This window comes from Hemicordylus capensis, chromosome 1 (assembly GCF_027244095.1).
Source record: "Hemicordylus capensis ecotype Gifberg chromosome 1, rHemCap1.1.pri, whole genome shotgun sequence".
Taxonomy (NCBI): Eukaryota; Metazoa; Chordata; class Lepidosauria; order Squamata; family Cordylidae; genus Hemicordylus; species Hemicordylus capensis.
Genome location: NC_069657.1, coordinates 20,854,126 through 20,873,946, shown reverse-complemented (window position 1 = coordinate 20,873,946; position 19,821 = coordinate 20,854,126). Strand labels below are relative to the sequence as shown.

Below are 19,821 nucleotides of genomic sequence, written 5' to 3'. Positions count from 1 at the left end.
ATTCCGTGTGACTTACTCTCAGATAAGCGCGCATAGGCTTGCAAACGGAAACGTGCTTCGGATCGCAGCCACGGACGACTTCCGAGATGTCAAAACAGATACGATATCAGCTGAACAAAGCCAGCTTGTATGCAAATAAGGTTCGCATTGTTTGCCAAAGGAACATACAGCCAGCCTGTCATTGCGTATGCAAGAGGGTGGGTGATCAGCCTGCTAAGCACATCGAGAGAGAAACCAAGATCAAGAGGCAGGACGTTTAAAATAGTGTTTTTTTTTTTATTTAAAAACAAAAACGAAAACAAAACCCTAACAACTAAACAAACCCACCCACGGGGGGAGACGCACGCGCCAGAAGACCGAAGCCTAGTTTATTTCAAACAAGATGCTAAACCTGAGGATTGCAGTTTGCAGCCCCCGCGAATATCCATTCGGTGGGAGACCAAGGAGCAAACTCAGCGGCATGATGCAATGCATCCCTGCAAAAAGAGAGAGAGAGAAGAGGGAGGGAGCAGCTTAGTGAGCTTACAGCTTGCAGTTTAACAACGGGGAGGCTAGCGGAAACGTCATTAGGCTGCGACTAGCGGGAAGAAGGGGGAGGAAGGAAGAAGCAGCAAAGCCACGTGCTTGAATTCGCAGGGCAGTTTGAGTCTCTCTGCGCCTTTCTTCATCCCTTGCAGTCACGTGTGAACCCAGGAAGGTAAGGCATTGGGAGGGATCATTGGGATTTCCTTTACTGTTGAAGGAGCCGGGGCAGTGAAGTTTCCTTCAAGCACCAGCCGCTGAGCAAGGGCCCTGTATGGTGCGAAGGGAAAAGCTGGTTAGGTCCCCTTCCTGTGCTCCCATCAAGTCTCTTCTCTCTGTATTGTTTCTGTAGTTGTCAAGCGACCCGTGTTTCTTATTGAGATCTTGGAGAGTTGCCATCTGCGTCTGCTGGCCCTGCTCCTGTGTCTTTAACAGCAGCCTGGCGCCCAGAAATCATTTCCCTCCCATTTGTTTCCGTGCTGGGAAATAAAGCTTCAGCTGCTACGTTTCTGCATCCGGGTTGCTCTTAAAAGCAACCTAGGAGTAGGGCCAATAAGAACAAGTGGCGATCTTGTTCTTCTCTACTGACTCCTAGCAAAATTGCATTCTCTTCATCTCCAGTTCACTTGTCCTATTTACTTTTAATTCCTATTAGCTGGTAAATAGAGGGCTGAAGTCAATTAACCAGATTTGCAGCCTTTATTAGTTTTTCACAATTAACTGCAATTGGCTCTCACTTTCTAGCAAAGCATATATTGGGAGCACAGGGTCAGAAAGGATAGTGCTTCTCCCTGGGGCCTTATCAAGCAAAGATAGAGCTTGCAGTGTGTGGAATCTCATAAGTCTTGTACTAAGAACTAGGCCCTAATTAATGTTTGAGTGTTGAGTTTTCAGCATCTGTTTTTCAGTGCTGGCTGGGTCTTGAGAAACAGTATTTGGTTATGATGATGTAGGGAAGGCTGTTGAGCATGTGGCACTAAATTATGAACTGCAACAGCCTACACATACATTTGGAGTGGGTGCAATAGCTGTTGTCTCATTTGTGTTTGTGTTTAGATTTATTAATTTATCACATTTTTATACCACCCAAAATCCCTTTGGGGAGGACTCAGCAAACCCCAGGCAGCTGTGGTGCCTAAAAACTTAACTGTGGTGCCTAGGCTAGGATAGTCAGAGTGACAGTTACTTAATAAAACTTTTACTTGTCCTGGACTGCCTAGTTTCTTTTTAAGTATGTTACCTGTAAAGGGGATAAAGAGAAGCCCATTTATGCTTCCCCCTCCACTAAATCCGATAACTTTTTCTTGTGTCAGTTGTCTAGTTCTCAAACTTTAGGACTGGCTCTTAGATCCAAAGAAAATGGGCAAGGCCTTCCATTGGGGACAAGGAACCATTTTATTTCTTTTTTATCTAAACTGCTTTGAGACCCTTTTTTGTTGTAAAGTGGTATATAAATATTTGCTATAATAACAACAGCTCTGTTTCACTTCTCCTTAGCTGTAGCTAATCCACCCACTACAAGAGTGTCACAATGAGTTTTGTTGAATATGGAAACAACATAAAAGAAGGGGATACAGCTATTGTCTACTTGGGCCATGAGTCGATGTTTCCAGTGAAAGTACAACATGGTGGGAAAACTCAGACGAAATATGGTGTTATTAGGCACTCCACCGACCTCATAGGCAAACAGTATGGTTCCAAGGTGACCTGCAGCAAAGGAGGCTGGGTGTATGTCCTTCACCCAACCCCAGAACTGTGGACTGTGAATCTCCCCCACCGGACTCAAATTCTGTATTCAACTGACATTTCTTTAATCACCATGATGCTTGAGCTGAAGCCAGGATGCGTTGTGTGTGAATCAGGTACGATTTCTTGTTACAAAGCTGCTGTGATCATAATTAGGAATAAAACAACTATTGCTGTTTCCGTATTGTGGTCTTAAAAAAGCAGCCCATTTTCCCTAACCCAAGGGTTCTTAAACATAGGTCTTCAGAAATTGTTGGATTGCAATTCCCATCATTCCCAGCCACGATAGCCTTTGAGGGTGATGGGAGTTGTAGTCCAACAACATTTGACAACTCTTACCATAAGGAAGGTGTGTGTGTGTGTGTGTGTGTGTGTGCGTGCGCTCACCCCACTATTTTTATTTATTTTTTATTGTTAAATGTATATGCCACCTTTTGTTAAAACAATTCCAAGGCGGTTCACAGAAAATTAAAACAAGATTATAAAAATACCCAATTAAAATATTAAGCTAAAGTATAAAAATATGAATCTGACTAAAAATTTAAAATACAAGCATAAAATAACCATACAAAATACAATATAAAAGAAGCAGCAGTAGAGACAATTATATAAAAGCCTGGGTAAAAAGCCAAGGTTTAACATGCTTTCTAAAAACTGTGATGGAGTCTGAGGAGTGAATAGCCACCGGGAGAGCATTCCAGAGTCTGGGGGCAGCAACAGAGAAGGCCCTGTCCCGAGTGCACGACAGCCGAGCCTCCCTCAGAAGACCTCATCAAGTGGGCAGCAACCCTTGGGAGCAGGCGGTCCCTCAGGTATCCAGGGCCCAAAGCGCTAAGGGCTTTAAAGTTGAAAACCAGCACCTCAAATATATATTCTATCCCAGCCCCAATACTGTGATATTGAACACAATTTGGCCAGGTTTCCACACTTGGCATCCTAGTTCTTGGATGGAACTTTTCAAGGGCAAATGCATACCCAGTCCACGTTTTGTGGGTTTATTTCCCCCTATCATACTGGAACCAATGCTTTGCCTGGCATGAGCACAATTACAGTACCAGCAGGGCCCAGGATACATGAGGGACTGCCTGCTCCCAAAGGTTTCTGCCCTTTGGGCAAGGACATCGGAATGGACTTTGCCAGTGCCGAAGGAGGCTCAGTTGTTATGCATGTGGGATGGGGCCTTCTCAATCACTGCCCCCAGGCTTTGGCATGCTATCTCAATGGACATCCATTCAGTCTCCCTCAATGCCTTTCAGTGGCAGGTAGTTGGCTTTTTACTCTGAATGAATTTATCACAGTCGTAGACTGCTAAAGGCTTTTTACTCGGGCGTTTGTGTTTTAAGGGGTGCTGTTTTGCTGCAGTTGGTTTTTTGGGGGGCTTCTGTGTGTGTTGGTTTATTACTGTTTTATTGGTTAGTGGTTTTTAGTTTTTATAGATTTTATTGTTTTTAATATGCTGTGAGCCACCTTGCTTATTTTAAAATTTGTATATCGCTTTTCTTTTCTTTTTAAAAACAAACAAACATCGAAACAGGGTGCCAGCAAGCCCCATCCCTAAACGTACTCACTCCTTAACCATGCACCCCACCTCCCCGCCACTCAGGTACAGTGTTGGTCTACAGCAGGCATCCCCAAACTGCGGCTCTCCGGATGTTGCTGAACTACAATTCCCATCACCCCCAGCTACAATGTATTGTGGCTGGGATGATGGGAATTGTAGTTCAGCAACATCTGGAGGGCCACAGTTTGGGGATGCCTGGTCTACAGGGATATACGCTGTGCCCGAGGAGAGAGTCTTCCTGTAGCCTCCTTCAGATGTTTTAAAATTAAGGTGTCAGAAGTTGCCCCATCCAGTACATCAGTCATGCAGCTCCCGCAGTGCCTCTCTCATGCTTACAGTGTTCGTCTGAAGAGGCAAATGCCGTAAGCACGATGCTGCGTGTTCTCGTGGTTCGATCTTCATACAAACACTGTAAGCGTGAGAGATGTTTTGTGGGTAGGGATGTGCACGAACCTGTTCGGCGTTCTATTCTTAGAACGCCGAACAGATTTGGAACCCCCGCATTCGAAACTGGGTGGCTTTAAGGATGGGGGGGTGCACTTACACCACTACCCCGTGCTTCCCCTGCCGGCGCTCTGTGTATAAATAGTCTGGTGGGGCGGTAGTGTGCCTCTTTGCCGCCCCATTGTTTCACTGACTGGAAGTGCGGTGTGCGCATCGCGGGCGGGAGCGTCCATGTTGCGCACACGCACAATGTGTGCCTGCCCGCACACGTCACTTCCAGTCAGTGAAACAACAGGACGGCACGGAGGTACGCTGCCACCCCGCCGGACTATTTATGCAGAGAGCGCCGGAGGGGGGAGTGCACCCGTTCCTGTCCTTAAAGCTACCCCTGCCCCACCATCGGCTCAAAGGGAGCGAGTTCCGTGCACATCCCTAGTCGTGGGCGCTGTGTGATTGGCATGGCGGGTGGGATTTCCGGTAAGCTTTTGGAGGCCGTACTGAGTACAACCTCCTTTTTTAACAATGTCTGACTGAAGCTTGTGATTGCTAATGCTGGGTACTCAGTGTTCTTAATCGTGGGAAGGATTTTCCTCTGGGTTCAGTGATTGCTTCTGCAGACAAATTCTGTATCTGAGGAGAGTATTGAGTGGGCTACGGGGTGCATCGGGGTGGGGGTGGGGGGGTTTGCCCGCATCTTATTTCTTCATTGTTAGCTGTGAGCCGTGAATACAACTGGGCTGCATGACTGTGGCCCTCCAGCTGTCCTTAGGGTAAAACTCCCATCCCCCCCCCCCGCCACAGTAGATAATAGGGATGATGGGAATTGTAGAACATCCTCTGCAGGAGGGCCGAAATTGTGCAGCCCTGGTATACAGCTAGGTCGTGGCTGAAGAAGGCTTCAGTTTCTGTGATTCAGGCACATCTAGGGAGGCGGCATTTCCTTATCCCTCACTGTGGAACTCAGGCCAGTTGTGTGAAGAGTTCATCAGGAGTGGAAGTTGCTTGCCCCAGGACAACCCTCTGTTGAATGTGCTGTGTCGAATGACCATCTGTGTTGCCTCTTTCCATAAAGTGATTTTCCCCATAGACTCAAGGCAGCTTCCAAACGAAATTGAAATACAATTAAAAGACCTTTCGGCAGCGGCAGCAGTTGCAATAAAATATCATAAAGACAGAGTAAGAAAGCCAATACAGTTAGTATCAGGAGAGCTTGAGAGATGTTGGGGGAAGGCCTGCTGAAAAAGAAATATGCCTAAGTTGCTTTTGGAAATTGCCAGGGAGGGTATCACCCGTAGATCAGGTGGTAAGGAGTTCCAGAGTGAGGGGATACCACCAAAAAGGCCTCGCTCATGTTTCCCCATCAGTTGAGCTTCAGAGGACAATAGGATGCTTAAGAAGACCTCTCTAAAAGAGCTGAACAGATTCAAGCAAGAGGAGGTGGTTCTTCGGTACCTTGGCTCCAAGCTAGTACATATACACTGCATGTATAGCCTGCTTGCCTTGTATCGTATAACTCAAGGCAACAAACATACCTTGGCCTCCCAGACAATCACTCAGCCAGACACTGACCAGACACAGATCTGCTTAGCTTCAGGAAGGTGGCGGTGTCGTGTGTCCTGGGGCCATGCCCTGAGGCCTTTGTCAGCTGTATCAATGGGTAAATGATCCAGTGCAGGCTGCAGTGCTCTGCATGTGTGCCCTGTGGGGATCAGATGTAATGGAAAAGGAAAGGAAGGAGAGCTGGTGTATGCATCTATTAATAGGTACTGGGGCCAGGACTACAAGTGGAGTAGTTTTTAGGTAAAGAGCTGCCCTTGGTTGGTTTAGTTTCATAGCCTAGCTGCTCCCCCAAGACTAGGAGTGGGCAATGAAAGTAAACATGCGCACACAAACTGAATGAAGGTTACCATATTTACCCAAATAGAAGACATCTCTGAATTTAAGATGAGCCCCTTAAAAATACAGTTTACTCCTGAATTTACCCAAAAGGAACTAGGCTATGAATTTAAGACAAACCACCCACCCACCCATTTCTGACATCAAAGAACTTGGAAAAAACCTAAAAGTCTTGGATTTAGGTAAATACAGTAAATCAAATCTCTATCCTTTCCAAAGTTACCTGCAGTCAGTGTTCTCTCTAATTTTTTTTCATCTGTGTGCAGAATGAATTTTGTTCTGGGCGGCAGTATTAAGGCAGTTGTGCATGCACGTGCATTCAGAATAGGGCCTTCTTGATTCAGCCTGAGCGGGATCTAAAATGAACTGATTGGACATCAGAAAACTTGTGAGCGTGTGCACACCTTAGAGGGAACACTGCATGCAGTTCCCAAAGGCCAGCCCCAACAAGTCTCTATTCACTAATCCAGAAACCTTCAGTTTGAGATGAGAGTTAAGATGCTTTACATTTTCACTCATGCTCTAAAAAGAATGGAAATTGCAAGTTAAGGTGCCCATTTTCCATGCCATATAAGCTGTAAAGACTTTGTATAGTCTAGTCTATGATGATGGCTTTAGAAATTAGGCTCTATGCATCCACACTCTGCCTTGATCAGAGATGCATCAGGCAGAAATTCATTGGGGCATCTCTAGGAAGTGATTGAGGAAGCTGCACCTGTTAAATGCGTGCTGGGATGTATTTCTCCCCAGCCTAATGTCCCGATTGAAAGACCAAGGCAAAGCATGGGTGCATGGAGCCTCAAGAAGCAGCAGGTAATTTGTGTTCACTTTTTATAATCTGTATTTCTTTTTTCTACACACACAAAAACACACACACACAAAATCTATATATATATTTCTCCTAGGTGTGCTTGGGGAAAATGCATCCCGGCAGCCCAGCTGATTGGCTGGGCTGCGGAGGCGCCTGATTGACTGGCACACGAAGGAGGAGGAGAATTGGCCGGCCCACGCTGGCGGGCCTGGCCGCAGCGTGGGCCGGCCAATTCTCCTCCTTCTTGGTGTGCCAGTCAATCAGGCGCCTCCGCAGCCCAGACTCTAGCGAGCGAGAGAGGCGCGCGGGGGGGGGGGGGAGACAGCGCCAGCGAGAGAGGCGCGCGGGGGAGGGGGGGAGACAGCGCCAGCGAGAGAGGCGCGCGGGGGAGGGGGGGAGACAGCGCCAGCGAGAGAGGCGCGCGGGGGAGGGGGGGAGACAGCGCCAGCGAGAGAGGCGCGCGGGGGAGGGGGGGAGACAGCGCCAGCGAGAGAGGCGCGCGGGGGAGGGGGGGAGACAGCGCCAGCGAGAGAGGCGCGCGGGGGAGGGGGGGAGACAGCGCCAGCGAGAGAGGCGCGCGGGGGGGGGGGGGGGACACCAGCCAAACAAATTCTCCCAACTAACCCCAAAAAGGAAATGAACTACCACACAGATGCTCTTTGCCGGTTCAGCTAGTTAAAAATAAATGCTCCAACAACTGTGTCCAGAACGACAGGTTCTCTTCCCAGAAATTTCCCATAAACCTCACAGCTCTCCTGCTTGATATTTCTTTCAGTATAATGTTATCATCAAAATAGTGGTAGGCCTTAAGCCAATCTGACCAAAATAGTAGTCTTTAACCCTCTGAATTGTGCCTTTTTTACTTTATATAGTGACTCATACTCTGCTTTATGAGCCCCCTAAAGAACAGAAGCTGCCCCCCCCCACCAGTTCTTGAAACTCCAGCTCTTTTAAGGGATGGGAACCTATACGAGCCCTTATATCTTCTCCTTTTCTCCTTCCTTCACTCAGGAGGCACAGACCTTGAGTAGCAGCCCTCTCCTCCGAGGAGCTGATAGTACAGTCGTCCCTTGCCAACTGCGAGGGTTCTGTTCCTGGAAACCCTCACGGTTGGCAAATTCACGGTAGGCGAGACACTGAGAGTAATGGGAAATGGGGTTAGGGGAATCATGATCGGAAAAGTACCTTAAAATGAAGAAAAAAATAGAACCCCCCCCCAAACCCGGAAATGACCATCCTGAACCCTGGAAATAACTCCCCCAAACTGCCCAAATTTTTGCAAAAAAGGCACCAAACCGTGAATACTCAGGTTGCGTTTGGTGAGGTTGTACACAAGTGAATTAGCCTCTGAGCATAGGCAGAGTAGATTGCTTCCCTTTAGGCCTCATGCCTCCACTTAATAGTTAATGGCTGCTAGGATGGCTTACTCAAAGTAGCCTCATTGCATTCCTTAACATGTTCTTTTGATTTCAGTAGCATAGCTTTGGGTAATGTTCCTCACCATGTCAGTCACTATCTCTTTCTTGCTGTACTCTCTACAAAGTAGGAGAGGAGGGATTTCTGGCATTTTTGTTTTAAATATACTGTATATACAGTACAGGATCTTGTGCCCTGTGGGGTGCTTGGGCTAATGTCAGATTCTTTGAGAACAATCCGTGTGCTGGGCGGGGTGGTGGTGGGTTTACCTCACAGGGTTTTTACATTGTTTTCCGCTCACATTTTTACAAAGACCTTTCCATTATTCTCCCTTCCCCCAACAGCATTTTTCAGGGATTGTTTAATTGTATGGAAGCAAGTCTCTCTGAAGTTAATGGAGTTTACTTCCTTCTAGGTGTGCATGTAGAATTGCAGGTTCCACTATCAAAATGCTGCTGGGAAAGGCTTGCAGCATCCTCTTTCTCGCAGTGCTCAGCTACATGCTTCCAGGAAGCTCCAAAGAAGTGCAGCAAGGAAATTCTAGAGACTATTCCCACTCAGTGCCAACAAACTATTATTGTGGTGTAGACTGCCCTTGAACATGGAGGCTCTACATGAGAGCCAACCTACCCGTGAATATTTTTAAGCATGGACAAGTAAGCCTCTATATTCACTGGCAGTTTGGCTTTGATGTAGAACCTCCATGTTCAAGGTTTACATTAGTGGTGTGTACGATTTGAAGGTGGGGGGGACACATTTTAAGGAGCGGGGTGGTGCTCTTACGCTGCGCTTCCCCTGCCTGTGCTATCCATCAAAACGGTCCTGCAGGGCAGCAGCGTATCTCTTTGTTGCCCTGGTACGCCGTGGACCAGAAGTGGCCGCTGCGCTTGTGCATAATGTTCTGATTTTTACTTGGAAGAAAGCCCCAGAGAAATAAATGAGGTTCCTCCCTCTATGCTTTGCTGAGGAGTGTGGGAGGAAAGGGGAAAAGGAGAACCCACATTCTTGCCTAGTATCTCTACTGGTCCTGATTCCTATGTGTGTTTACTCAGAAGCAAGCTCCAGTGGAGTCAATGGACTGATCTTCTAGTAATTTAGTCCAAGCTTTGCTGAAGGTCTCTGCTCCCCTGCTTTGGTGGGGGTAAGAGAAAGGGGGCAGAGGGAGAAAGCAAATGCTCAAGAAAGGAAGTCCTTCAGGGAGTGGGGAGGAATGGTTGTTTAGCGATATGCCAGAGTGCTCATAGACTATCCCTATCGGGCACCTATGTTCAGAACCAGTAAGACACTCACTAGAAATTGCCAGGACTTGTCCCTCCCAACTTTGGCTTCAGCATTCTCAGTGGGCAGTCTCAGTTATGCTCTTAGCTAACTTCCCCTTAGTTATTTTCCCTTTTTAATTATGGGGATTTCAGACAGTAATTACTCAAAACCCATTAGATTGATGTTTTGCAAACCAGCAAAAGGCACCAGACCTGAATTTTGGGGGAATGCTAAAAAGACATCAAACATTTAAAAATATACATGATCTGTGGTGGGAAAAGGTCACCAAAACTGCGAAACCTCTTTTTAGGAGTTAAAAAACGTAAACTGCTGCATCTCAGCTGTTTTGCAACGGAATCACACCAAATTTGGAGGGCGGTGTCTCATGGCCGCTGGTTGATTCCTGCCCGACTTCTGAGGGATTGGGTGGATACTTTTGACTCTATAAGCCATAGAATGTTTAGGGTTTATAATGGTGGAATGTTGAAAACACTCAACTATACTGGCACAACTGTCCCTGTATAACATACATACACACAGGAAGATGCCTTCAACTTGGGGATAGCGCCATAGCAGAGTGGAAGAGCATCTGCTTTTAATGCACAAAGTCCCAGGTTCAGTCCCTGCCGTCTCCAGGTAGGGCTGGGAAAACTTCAGCCCTCCTGCAGATGCTGGCCTAGAACTCCCATAATTCCTGGCCACTATGGCTGGGGATTCTGGGAGTAGTAATCCAAAAACCACTGGGGCAGGGGGGCCTAAGTTGAGCAGACCTGGATAATGCCGAACTAGATGGACCAATGGTCTGACTTGGCAGCTTCCGGTGTTCCTGTGAGTCAGACTATTGGTCCATCTGGAGTTACCTACGCTAACTGGCAGCAGGGTTTGACAGGTGTCTTTTTTCTCAGCCGTATCTGGGGATGAGTTTCTGCATGCAAAGCACATGCTCTGTCACTAATCTGCCACCTTCCCTAAATAAAAGGTAAATCCTAGAATACTCCCAAATGTTGCTCAAGCTGGTCTTTGGAAAGCTTTGAAGGAGAAGGAAATTCTGTAATGGGGAGAATGCTCCTCTCTACCCGCTTGCTTTTCTGATGTGCTGGTGTCTCCTCATCCCAAACCAGGGTTCTTTGTTGTAAGGCCCGGCGGCTAGTGGCGGCCCCCGTCAACCCTAAGTGCAGCTCCCTGAATAATGATTTATTGCGAAGCTTCAGGCAAAGCTAAATATCCTGCACCATCCCCCGGGCACCATGCAGAGGTGGCCATTCGCAGCGTGCAGTGCTGTGCTTTGCCCAGCGTCGGAGCTAGTGTTCCCTCTGACAGGGATTCCCAGATGTTGTTGACTACAACTCCCAGAATCCCCAGCTGCAGTGGCTTTTGTTTGGGGATCCTGGGAGTTGTAGTCAACATCTGGGAATCCCTGTTAGAGGGCACGCTGGTCAGGGGGGTCCCTTAAGGGAAGCAGAGCCCTCTTGAGCCCCTGCTCAAGAAGGTCTTGAAAGGTGGGAAGTGTAGCCCTTCCCAGCACTTTCCTCCTAGAGCTCTTGAGAGGGTTCTGTCTCTCTGAAAGGGCTCTCCTTACACTGAGAAAAGTGCTGTGCAGAAGTCAGGAAAGTGGGAAACGGCTCTCATATTGGAGGGGTTTTGCCACAGTGTCCCCCGCTTGAAAAATAATAAAGATCACTGTCCTAAATCCTCATTGTGGGCGCTGTGTGGTATAAGTTCATGTCCATGGCTCTAAAATGAAAGCAATATTGTTACTATTTCATCAGACTTGGCAGCTTTAGCAGATGACCGTGTCTTTCTTGGACAGCTAAAATGCCATCTGTCATCCTGTTTCCTTCTTCTCTCATAATCCGGATGTCTCCCCCCGTCCGTGTGGGGAACTTGTATTGCCGGTAAGGGATTGAATACCTTCTGACGTGCTGAATTCTGGAAATGCTATGACATTTTGTCAGGCACCAATCTCCTTAGCAACCTGGTATAAGCGTGGGATTGGTAAATTCAAGATGGCAGCACCCATCTCTTGGATAGCTGGGCTAGACATTTAGACCAAGGCCTGTTGTCTTTGTAGCTTACGAGAATCGTAACCATCCAAGCCACCAGGTAGAGAAGCCTCTGTGGATGGAAAGATAATGGGTTCTTTTTCTTTCAAGCCATCAGTGTACCCTAAAGGCCTAATACAGGTGTGGACAGTGCTTTGTGTATAGTGGCTAGTAATTTAGTTTTAGACTGCTTTGTAAATAGTTGGGCATTTTAGACTTATTTGCAAACACGATTAGGCAGATTGGTTAAAAAAGACTTGATTAATCAAGTTGTCAGATATAGTCAGACCAGCCAAATGCCCATCAAAAATGATGTGGAACAGTTGTTGGTTTTATGTATCATTTTACTTCCTCTCTGCTTATGATAATCTCTGCTCCCTTTTCCTTTCTTCTCCTTTCTTTTTTTGTGCCTGGAGAAGTCGTCGTCACTGCCTTCTCCCAAAAGTGGACGCTGTGCCCAGAAAAGCTGTGGGGCATTGGAGGAGCAGGTTAAGGACCTGCTTAACTGCTTCCTAAAGGAACCGATCCCCGCCCTGCCAAACTGTTTTGAATGTGGGTGCCCGAGCTGGTTCGGCGATTCCCTAAGGAGGCACCAAACAGGTCTGGCAACATCCTCCTCCTCCTCCTTCACCCCCATTTTTCCTTCTCCAGGTTCTCTCCCTGCTACTTCCTTCTCTCTGCTGCTGCCCTCTTCCTCTCTATGCCCTTGTTTCTTCCAGAGTTTTCTTCCAATTCTTTCCTTCCTTCTACCCATCCCTTCTCACTCCCAGCACTTCTGCTTTACCTGCATTCCCTTTGCCTAGACCTCCATCTCTCCTACTCTTTCCCCACTCTGTGGCTTAGATCTTGTGATAGCAGGCTACCAGTGATGGGTAGGAAACCACTACTGCTCTCTGCTATTAGACCTTTTGGACAAGGGGTTAGTGCAGGGACTCTCAAACTGTGGTCCTCAGATGTTGTTGGACTTCAGTTCTCATAATCCTCATCCAAAATGGCCTTTGGCCATTGTGGTTGGGGATTGTGGGAGCTGAAGTCCAACAACATCTGAGGACTCCAGCAGCGTTCCCTCTAACAGGGATTCCCAGATGTTATTGACTACAACCCCCAGAATCCCCAGCTGCAATGACTTTTGCTTGGGGATTCTGGGAGTTATAGTCAACTACATCTGGGAATCCCTGTTAGAGGGAACACTGGACCCTAGTTTGAGAGCCCCTGTGGTTAAAATGGATAGAGAAGTGGATAGAGATACTATCTCATGCTATTAGAATCTGAGGTAATCGATTGAAGCTAAATGCTGGGAGATTCAGGACAGACAAAAGTTCTTCTTTATACAACATGTAGTTAACCTGTAGAATTCATTGCTGTCAGATGTAGCGATTAGGGATGTGCCCAAACCTTTTCAGCACCTCCTTAGGGAAGCGCCGAACCGGCTCAGGCACTTGCATTCCAGTTCAGCGGGGCGGGGATCAGTTCCTTTAAAAAGCAGTTAAGCAGGTCCTTAACCTTTGACTCCACCGCCCCACCGCTTTCCTGGGCACGGCACGCACTTTCCAAAAGGCTGTGCATGGCTACAGCGCTGTGCCCAAACTGGTGGGCCGACGCCACACACAGGCTGCTGGGAGCAGCACCGCAGCTACATGAAGCCTTTTGGAAAGTGGACGCTGCACCCAGAAAATTCATGGGGCGCAGGAGGAGCAGGTAGGGACCTGCTTTAAAAAAAAATTGATCCCCACCCAGCCTGTGGCTTCCCAAACCAGTTTGGGCACATCCCTCTTAGCAGTCGCCACCAATCTATATGAGTTTAAAAGGGGATTAGATAAACTTGTGGAGGATAGTGGCTACCAGCCTTGGTAGCTATATACTTGGGAAGCGGAAGATGGAACGCCTCTCTCCATTCAACAGAGGAAGCTGCCTTGTACCAGATCCGAGTTAAGAGTTCTGCCTTACTCGGTATTTTCTCTCTAAGCTTTCAGGTCGGAGTCTCTCTCAGCCCCACCCAGAGATGCCAGGGATGGAACCTGGGATCTTCTGCAACAAGATGCAATCAGTGTTGCAAGTGTTTGTGTCAGGAAGTCAGGGCGTTGATTCTTGCTGAACACTGATTGCTGGATAACATAGCATTGCAATGCTAACAGGATGGACAGGATTTTTAATTTTATGCCATTGAGCCTATGCTCTTGCTTGGCAGCTCTTGCTTTGGTTTTTAGACGTTTTGCTGGCAGATGAGGTGACTGTATTGTTTTATGTGCTTGCTTTATGTTTTTGAGTCACTCAGGGTACATATTGTCAAGCGGAGGCAGGCAGTTGGTTCAGCGAGAAGGGCCACATTGGAAATGCTCACAAGCCCCGTGGGAAGCAGCTAATTTGCACTTTCAGTAGGATGTAATCTAATGCACACAACATTTGTTTTTTGCATATGTGGTGGATGCCAAGTTGTAGCTGAAGGATATGTTGCAATCACTCTGTGCTTGGCAGAATTGCTAATCTTGAGATTGTTGTGGATATCATGCAGTACATGAGCCAGCTGGAGTGGCTAGTACCATCTAGGGGGCAGTTTTTTCTCTAAGGTGCGCACATGTGCGCGCACTCACACTGTTTTTTATGTCCGCTCAGTCAGTTTTAGATCCCGCTCAGGTTGAATCAGAAAGGTCCCTCTCTGAATGCATGTGCGTACACACACACACACACACACACACACACACACACACACACACACACACACTGTCTTGATATTGCCACCCAGAACAAAAGTCATTCCGCACACAGGTGGGGGAAATAAACTACAGAGAACATTGCTGGGGGGACATATGCTCATTGTTGTTTCTGACAAGGTCTGCACTCTCTGGAGGTGTATGGCAAAGAGGTGATTGCACTGCAGTGCTTTTAGCTTTCAGCGTGTTGTGCTTTTATTTATCATCGTCGCCACTGGGCCTTCCGTGACCCCGTTTGCAGTGGTATTTCTAAAGCTTTAAAAAGTTTTTAAAACACGAAAATGACTATATAACTTGATCGATGTTGTCAGCAGAATGGAGATGGAAACTGGCAGGAATGTCCTCCCAATATTACTCCATGGAGAGAGTGCAACAGTTGGTTCATTGTTTTCCTAACCTTTACCCTGACACTTTCTTATGTGCAAAAATGACTGCAATGTTACTCTAATCATTTCAGGCCGGGGATAAAGAAGGGGTGGTAATCCATATAAGGCTGTAAGTGCAATAATGCTATTGCCTGTTTTCCATGTCTAGGAGGGTAGACATTGCCAAAAATCACGATGAGCATCCCCCCAGCCCTGCAGATGGTATCAGTGTCCACTCTAACAGGGATTCCCAGATGTTGTTGACTACAACTCCCGTAATCCCCAGCCAAAGGCCATTGCAGCTGAGAATGCTGGGAGTTGTCATCAACATCAGGGAATCCCTGTTAGAGGGAACACTGGATGGTATTGATGGCCATATGAATCTGGATGTTGGCCCTTGTCTGTAGGCAAAAGAGGTAGACATGTGAAACCATTGATGGAGCAGAAGATGAGAGGGAATAAGGCAAGGTAATTGCAAAGCTTTGGACAGGTATTTTGGGCCATGTGTCCCTCCCAAAGTTCACTGTCCCTCTAAGGTAGGAGATCTCTAAAATGGGGGCAGAGTTGTCGAGTTGCATCTGAGGAGGTTAGATTGCTCCATCCCTTGTTAGAAGGCAAGTCAACATTTGCAAATTTCGGGGATAGCAACCAAGCAGCAGCTCTAGATATAGCGCCCCCCCCCCCCGGTAAAGGGACTGGCGTTTTGCAGGTGGAATCCCTCTATCCCAAAGATTCCCAGCCACGGTTCCCCAAATGTTGAATTAAACCTCCCATCATGGTGGAATGGATGGTGGAAATTGTAGTCCCAACAACATCTGGGACCCAAGGTTGGGAACCTGTGCTCTCTCCCCTGATGGAAAATCATGCCCTTAGATTGCAATTTGCACGTGCAAAGCCTTATGACATTAGTAAATATTTAATCGGTCTCAACGTTGCGGAGTGCCTCATGGACAATGGCTTTGGGTATAGATGATTCCAGCTTACCCTCTGTGCCGTTCGCAGATGGCATTTGTATGCATAGCTGACTCCTGAAGCAACCACAGGGGTAACTGTGAGGACGTTACTTGTGTAACAGTGTAAAGTAACCTAGATTTTGCTCTCATTTGTACACCAAGCACATACATGATTAATGCATTCTAGTTGAAGCTAAATAGCAGGCCTACTTTTAAAAAGATTTTAATTTACAGCAGTCTGGCAAGGGCTTGGATGTTCTTGTTTGCGGAGGAAGTGGGTCTGGCAGGAGGCAGGCAGGGGGACAAAAAAATCCATTCTGGAATTTGGACCCAAAGTGAACGGAACCAATAGTACACTGTTTTGGTCCCTCTGCGGCCTTTTGTTTAGATTGATGGGCATCCTTGCATAAATTTTGGGATAAATGCAGGTGTCCTGTGAGCTCGGAGGAAGAGTCCCAGGGATTGTACTGCGGAAATCTGGCAAGAGAGTGAATTGCGGGCTCTCATTTTGTATTGCACTTGGATACCTAAGCACATAGGAAGCTGCTTTCTGCCAAGTCAGAATCTTGGCCCATCCAGCTCAGTATTGTTGGCACTGACGGGCAGCGGTTCTCCAAGGTTTTAGTCGTGGGCCTTTTCAAGCCCTACCTGGAGATACCTTCTGCAAGCAAATAGATGCTCTGCCACTGAGCTAAGGGCCCATCCCCGAATGTCTCTTATTGATGGCTACCCTCACATTTGGAAGCAATAATTCGGGGTTAGATGCAAGAGCCCTGTGAGCTCGGAAACGGAGACCAGGCACTGCATGCAGAAATCTGGTCTGGGCAGGCTTTAAGATATTTACTTTGGGTCTAGAATTCGGCCCTCAAAATGTAGGAGCTAGGCAGTGGACTGGACAATCACCTTAAGTGGCGCAGCAGGGAAATGCTTGGCCAACAAGCAGAAGGTTGCCGGTTCGAATCCCTGCTGCTACTATATCAGGCAGCAGCGATATAGGAAGATGCTGAAAGGCATCATCTCATACTGTGCAGGAGGAGGCAATGGTAAACCCCTCCTGTATTCTAGCAAAGACAACCACAGGACTCTGTGGGTGCCAGGAGTCGAAATTGACTTGACGGCACACTTTACTTAGGCAGTGGACACTTGGCAAACTTAGTGATGGACATTGTGAGTGAGGGAAGAGGGTAAATGGGCTTCTCCTTATCCCCTTTACAAGTAGGATACTTAGAACAGAAACAGGGCTGCCTGGAACAAATAGAGACTTTATTAAATAACTTCACCTCTGAATATCCTAGTCTGGACACCCTGGTTAGATTTCTAGGCGCCATAGCTTCCTGGTGCCTGGGGTTTGTCAAGCACTGGGCAAGGGAGTGTATTGCTCTCTTTAAGACAGCATAGCATAGTGGTTAGAGTGTTGGACTAGGACTGGGAAGACCCGAGTTCAAATCCCCATTCAACCAAGAAATGCACTGGGTGACTCTGGGCCAGTCATGTATCGCTCACTTAACCTACCTCACAGGGTTGTTGTGAGGATAAAAATAACCATGTATACTGCTCTGAGCTTCTCAGGGGAAGAGCAGGATATAAGTGTAAAAATAAATAATAATAATAATAATAAACAATTGTGTATTGCACTCTGATGGCCTCTATTGGAATGAACAGAAGAAAGCCCTGCTGGTATATAGGAAGCTGCCATATACTAAGTCAGACCATTGGTCTATCTAGCTCAGTATTGTCTACCCAGGCTGGCAGTGGCTTCTCCAAGGTTGCAGGCAGGAATCTCTCTCAGCCCTGTCTTGGAGAAGCCAGGGAGGGAACTTGGAACCTTCTGCTCTTCCCAGAGCAGCTCCACCCCCTGAGGGGAATATCTTACAGTGCTCACACATCAAGTCTCCCATTCATGTGCAACCAGGGCCGACCCTGCTTAGCTAAGGGGACAAGTCATGCTTGCTACCACAAGATCAGCTCTCCTCATACCAAAGCTCCATCCCGTTCAGCATCCTGCCTTCACATTAGCCAATAGGATGCCCCCTGAACAGGACATGAAGGCATTAACTCCTCCCCTGCTGTTGCCCCCCCCATACCTGGTATTCAGAGATATAGTGCTCCTGAACATGTAGGCTCTATCATGGCAAATAGCCCTTGTTAGAACTGTTCTCCAAGGTGTGCACCACTGGCCCTCTTCTCCATGTAAGCCAGATTTTGTTGACTTCTCAACTGGCCTCTGAGCCAAGCTGCCGGGTGGGTGTGTGTGTGTGGAGAAAAAGACAGTAGAGTGAGGACAAATATTAAGGTGGCTGATGATCCTTTTGTGGGTGTGAGGGAGGGAGACTTTCTGTGTGGAGCACTCGGGCTAGGGCTAAGGCTCATTCCTCTTCGGTGCCTTTCAGGAATACCAATTTGTACAAAGTTCTGCACTTCAGATGTTTTGTTCTCATAACAACGGGAACATTGGCAAGAACAATGACGGAACTGGAAAGGAGGACAGCCTGCAAATGTCTGCCAGCAAAGAGCACTAGTGGCCTAAGTAGGCCAGCGCTGGCAGGTTCCCTGCATAGTGCCTCTGGGTAGGAATGGTGTGGCCTGGAGGCCACACGCCGTCTCAAATCACTTCATGTGCCTCCCAGATTCTCTCCGCTTCTCCCTGAATGGATGTTGAGATTTTAAGCCTTTTTGGCTCACTTTGTCTTTCTAGCTCTCGTGGGTACAACAAACTTGAAAGGGCCGTGTGCCAGCAGATTGGCAGGAATGTTGTTTTTCAACAGTCTTCTGTGTCTTAACTTGATACCTGGTTTGTCTCTGTACAGCTATGGTAAGTGCTCTAGCAGATTATCCAAAGCGTCTTCTGGTCGACGTAAAATTGGGTCAACCCTATCTACCTATTCTGCCACCTAATGGCGCAGCAGGGAAATGACTTGCCTAGCGAGCAGGAGGTTGCTGGTTCGAATCCCCCACTGGTGGACACCTATTTCGGGCAGCAGTGATATAGGAAGGTGCTGAAAGGCATCATCTCATACTGCGTGGGAGGAGGCAATGGTAAACCCCTCCTCTATTCTACCAAAGAAAACCACAGGGCTCTGTGGGTGCCAGGAGCCAACACTGACACGAGTGCACAACTTTACGTTATCTACCTATTCTATCAGTTTATCTACCAGTTCTATAAGCATTCCCAAAAGATGTCTGTTTATACTATCTTGCAAGCTTCCAAAGAAGGAAAATGTAATAGGTCAGGAGGATTCACGTTCACCTATCTGTGGCTTAGCATATGCAGATTATTATATTATATTTATATGTAATCAACATGCACACAACTAGCCTTAAATTCATGGAGGATGGACTTATATCGTTCTGTAGCTTGGTGGTAGAGCATCTGCTTTGCCAGCAGAAGGTCCCAAGTTCACTCCCTGGCATCTCCAGGTAGGGCTGGATGAGATTCCTGCCTAAAAGCTTGAAGAGTCTCTGCCAGTCAGTGTAGACAATACTGAGCCAGATGGACCAGTGGTCTGACTCAGTATAAGGCAGCTTCCTATATTCCCTTGCTTATTCACCATTAGTGGTGTTTAGAATATGTATATACCGTTTCCCAGCAAAAAACAAAACAAAAAACCCCCCACCTTTACGAAGCAGTTTATATAACAAAAGGAACATGAAAATCCTGAACAAGCTCACAATCTAAAACAGAAACGAAGCAACAGCTACAGAAAAGATGCTAGGTTAGGTTAAACAGGGACGGTTCCTCTATCACACTATATATAAAAGGAATGCCAATTAAAAGGTGTCTCTTGGCCCAGTTTTAGGGGGCTAGCCATGCAGCGGTACTATACCTCTGAATACCAGATGGTGTGTTTAAATAAATTCATGGAGGACATGTCTATCAATGGCTACTAGTCTGAGGGCTATAGGCCAATATATTTTTCCAGGCAGCTTTTTGGCAGCCGTTTAGCAAATTGCCTCCTGCTGCCATAGGGGGTTGTCCTGTTCATAAGAACCACAAGTGCCTCCCATTTTTTTAAAAACCCAAACCATCAGATTCTGGGCTTGGCATAAACAGGGGGTATGATTAATCCCAAGAGCCAGGCATATAGCCAAAGCCA

At 47.2% G+C, this 19,821-nt stretch overlaps 1 protein-coding gene across 6 annotated transcripts in view; it reads left to right on the top strand.

Annotated features, from left to right (window-relative positions):
* Positions 1–215: 215 nt before the first annotated feature.
* The window catches only part of TRMT61A (tRNA methyltransferase 61A), a 58,418-nt gene continuing 38,812 nt past the window's right edge, over positions 216–19,821 (top strand). Inside the window, exons 1-2 of one of the 6 annotated variants that reach the window (XM_053276300.1) lie at positions 216–697; positions 2,020–2,384. In XM_053276300.1, the coding sequence (XP_053132275.1) occupies positions 2,054–2,384 (331 nt within the window). In that variant the 5' untranslated portion in view covers positions 216–697; positions 2,020–2,053. The other 5 variants (XM_053276310.1, XM_053276263.1, XM_053276280.1 and 2 more) reach the window with 5 other exon arrangements.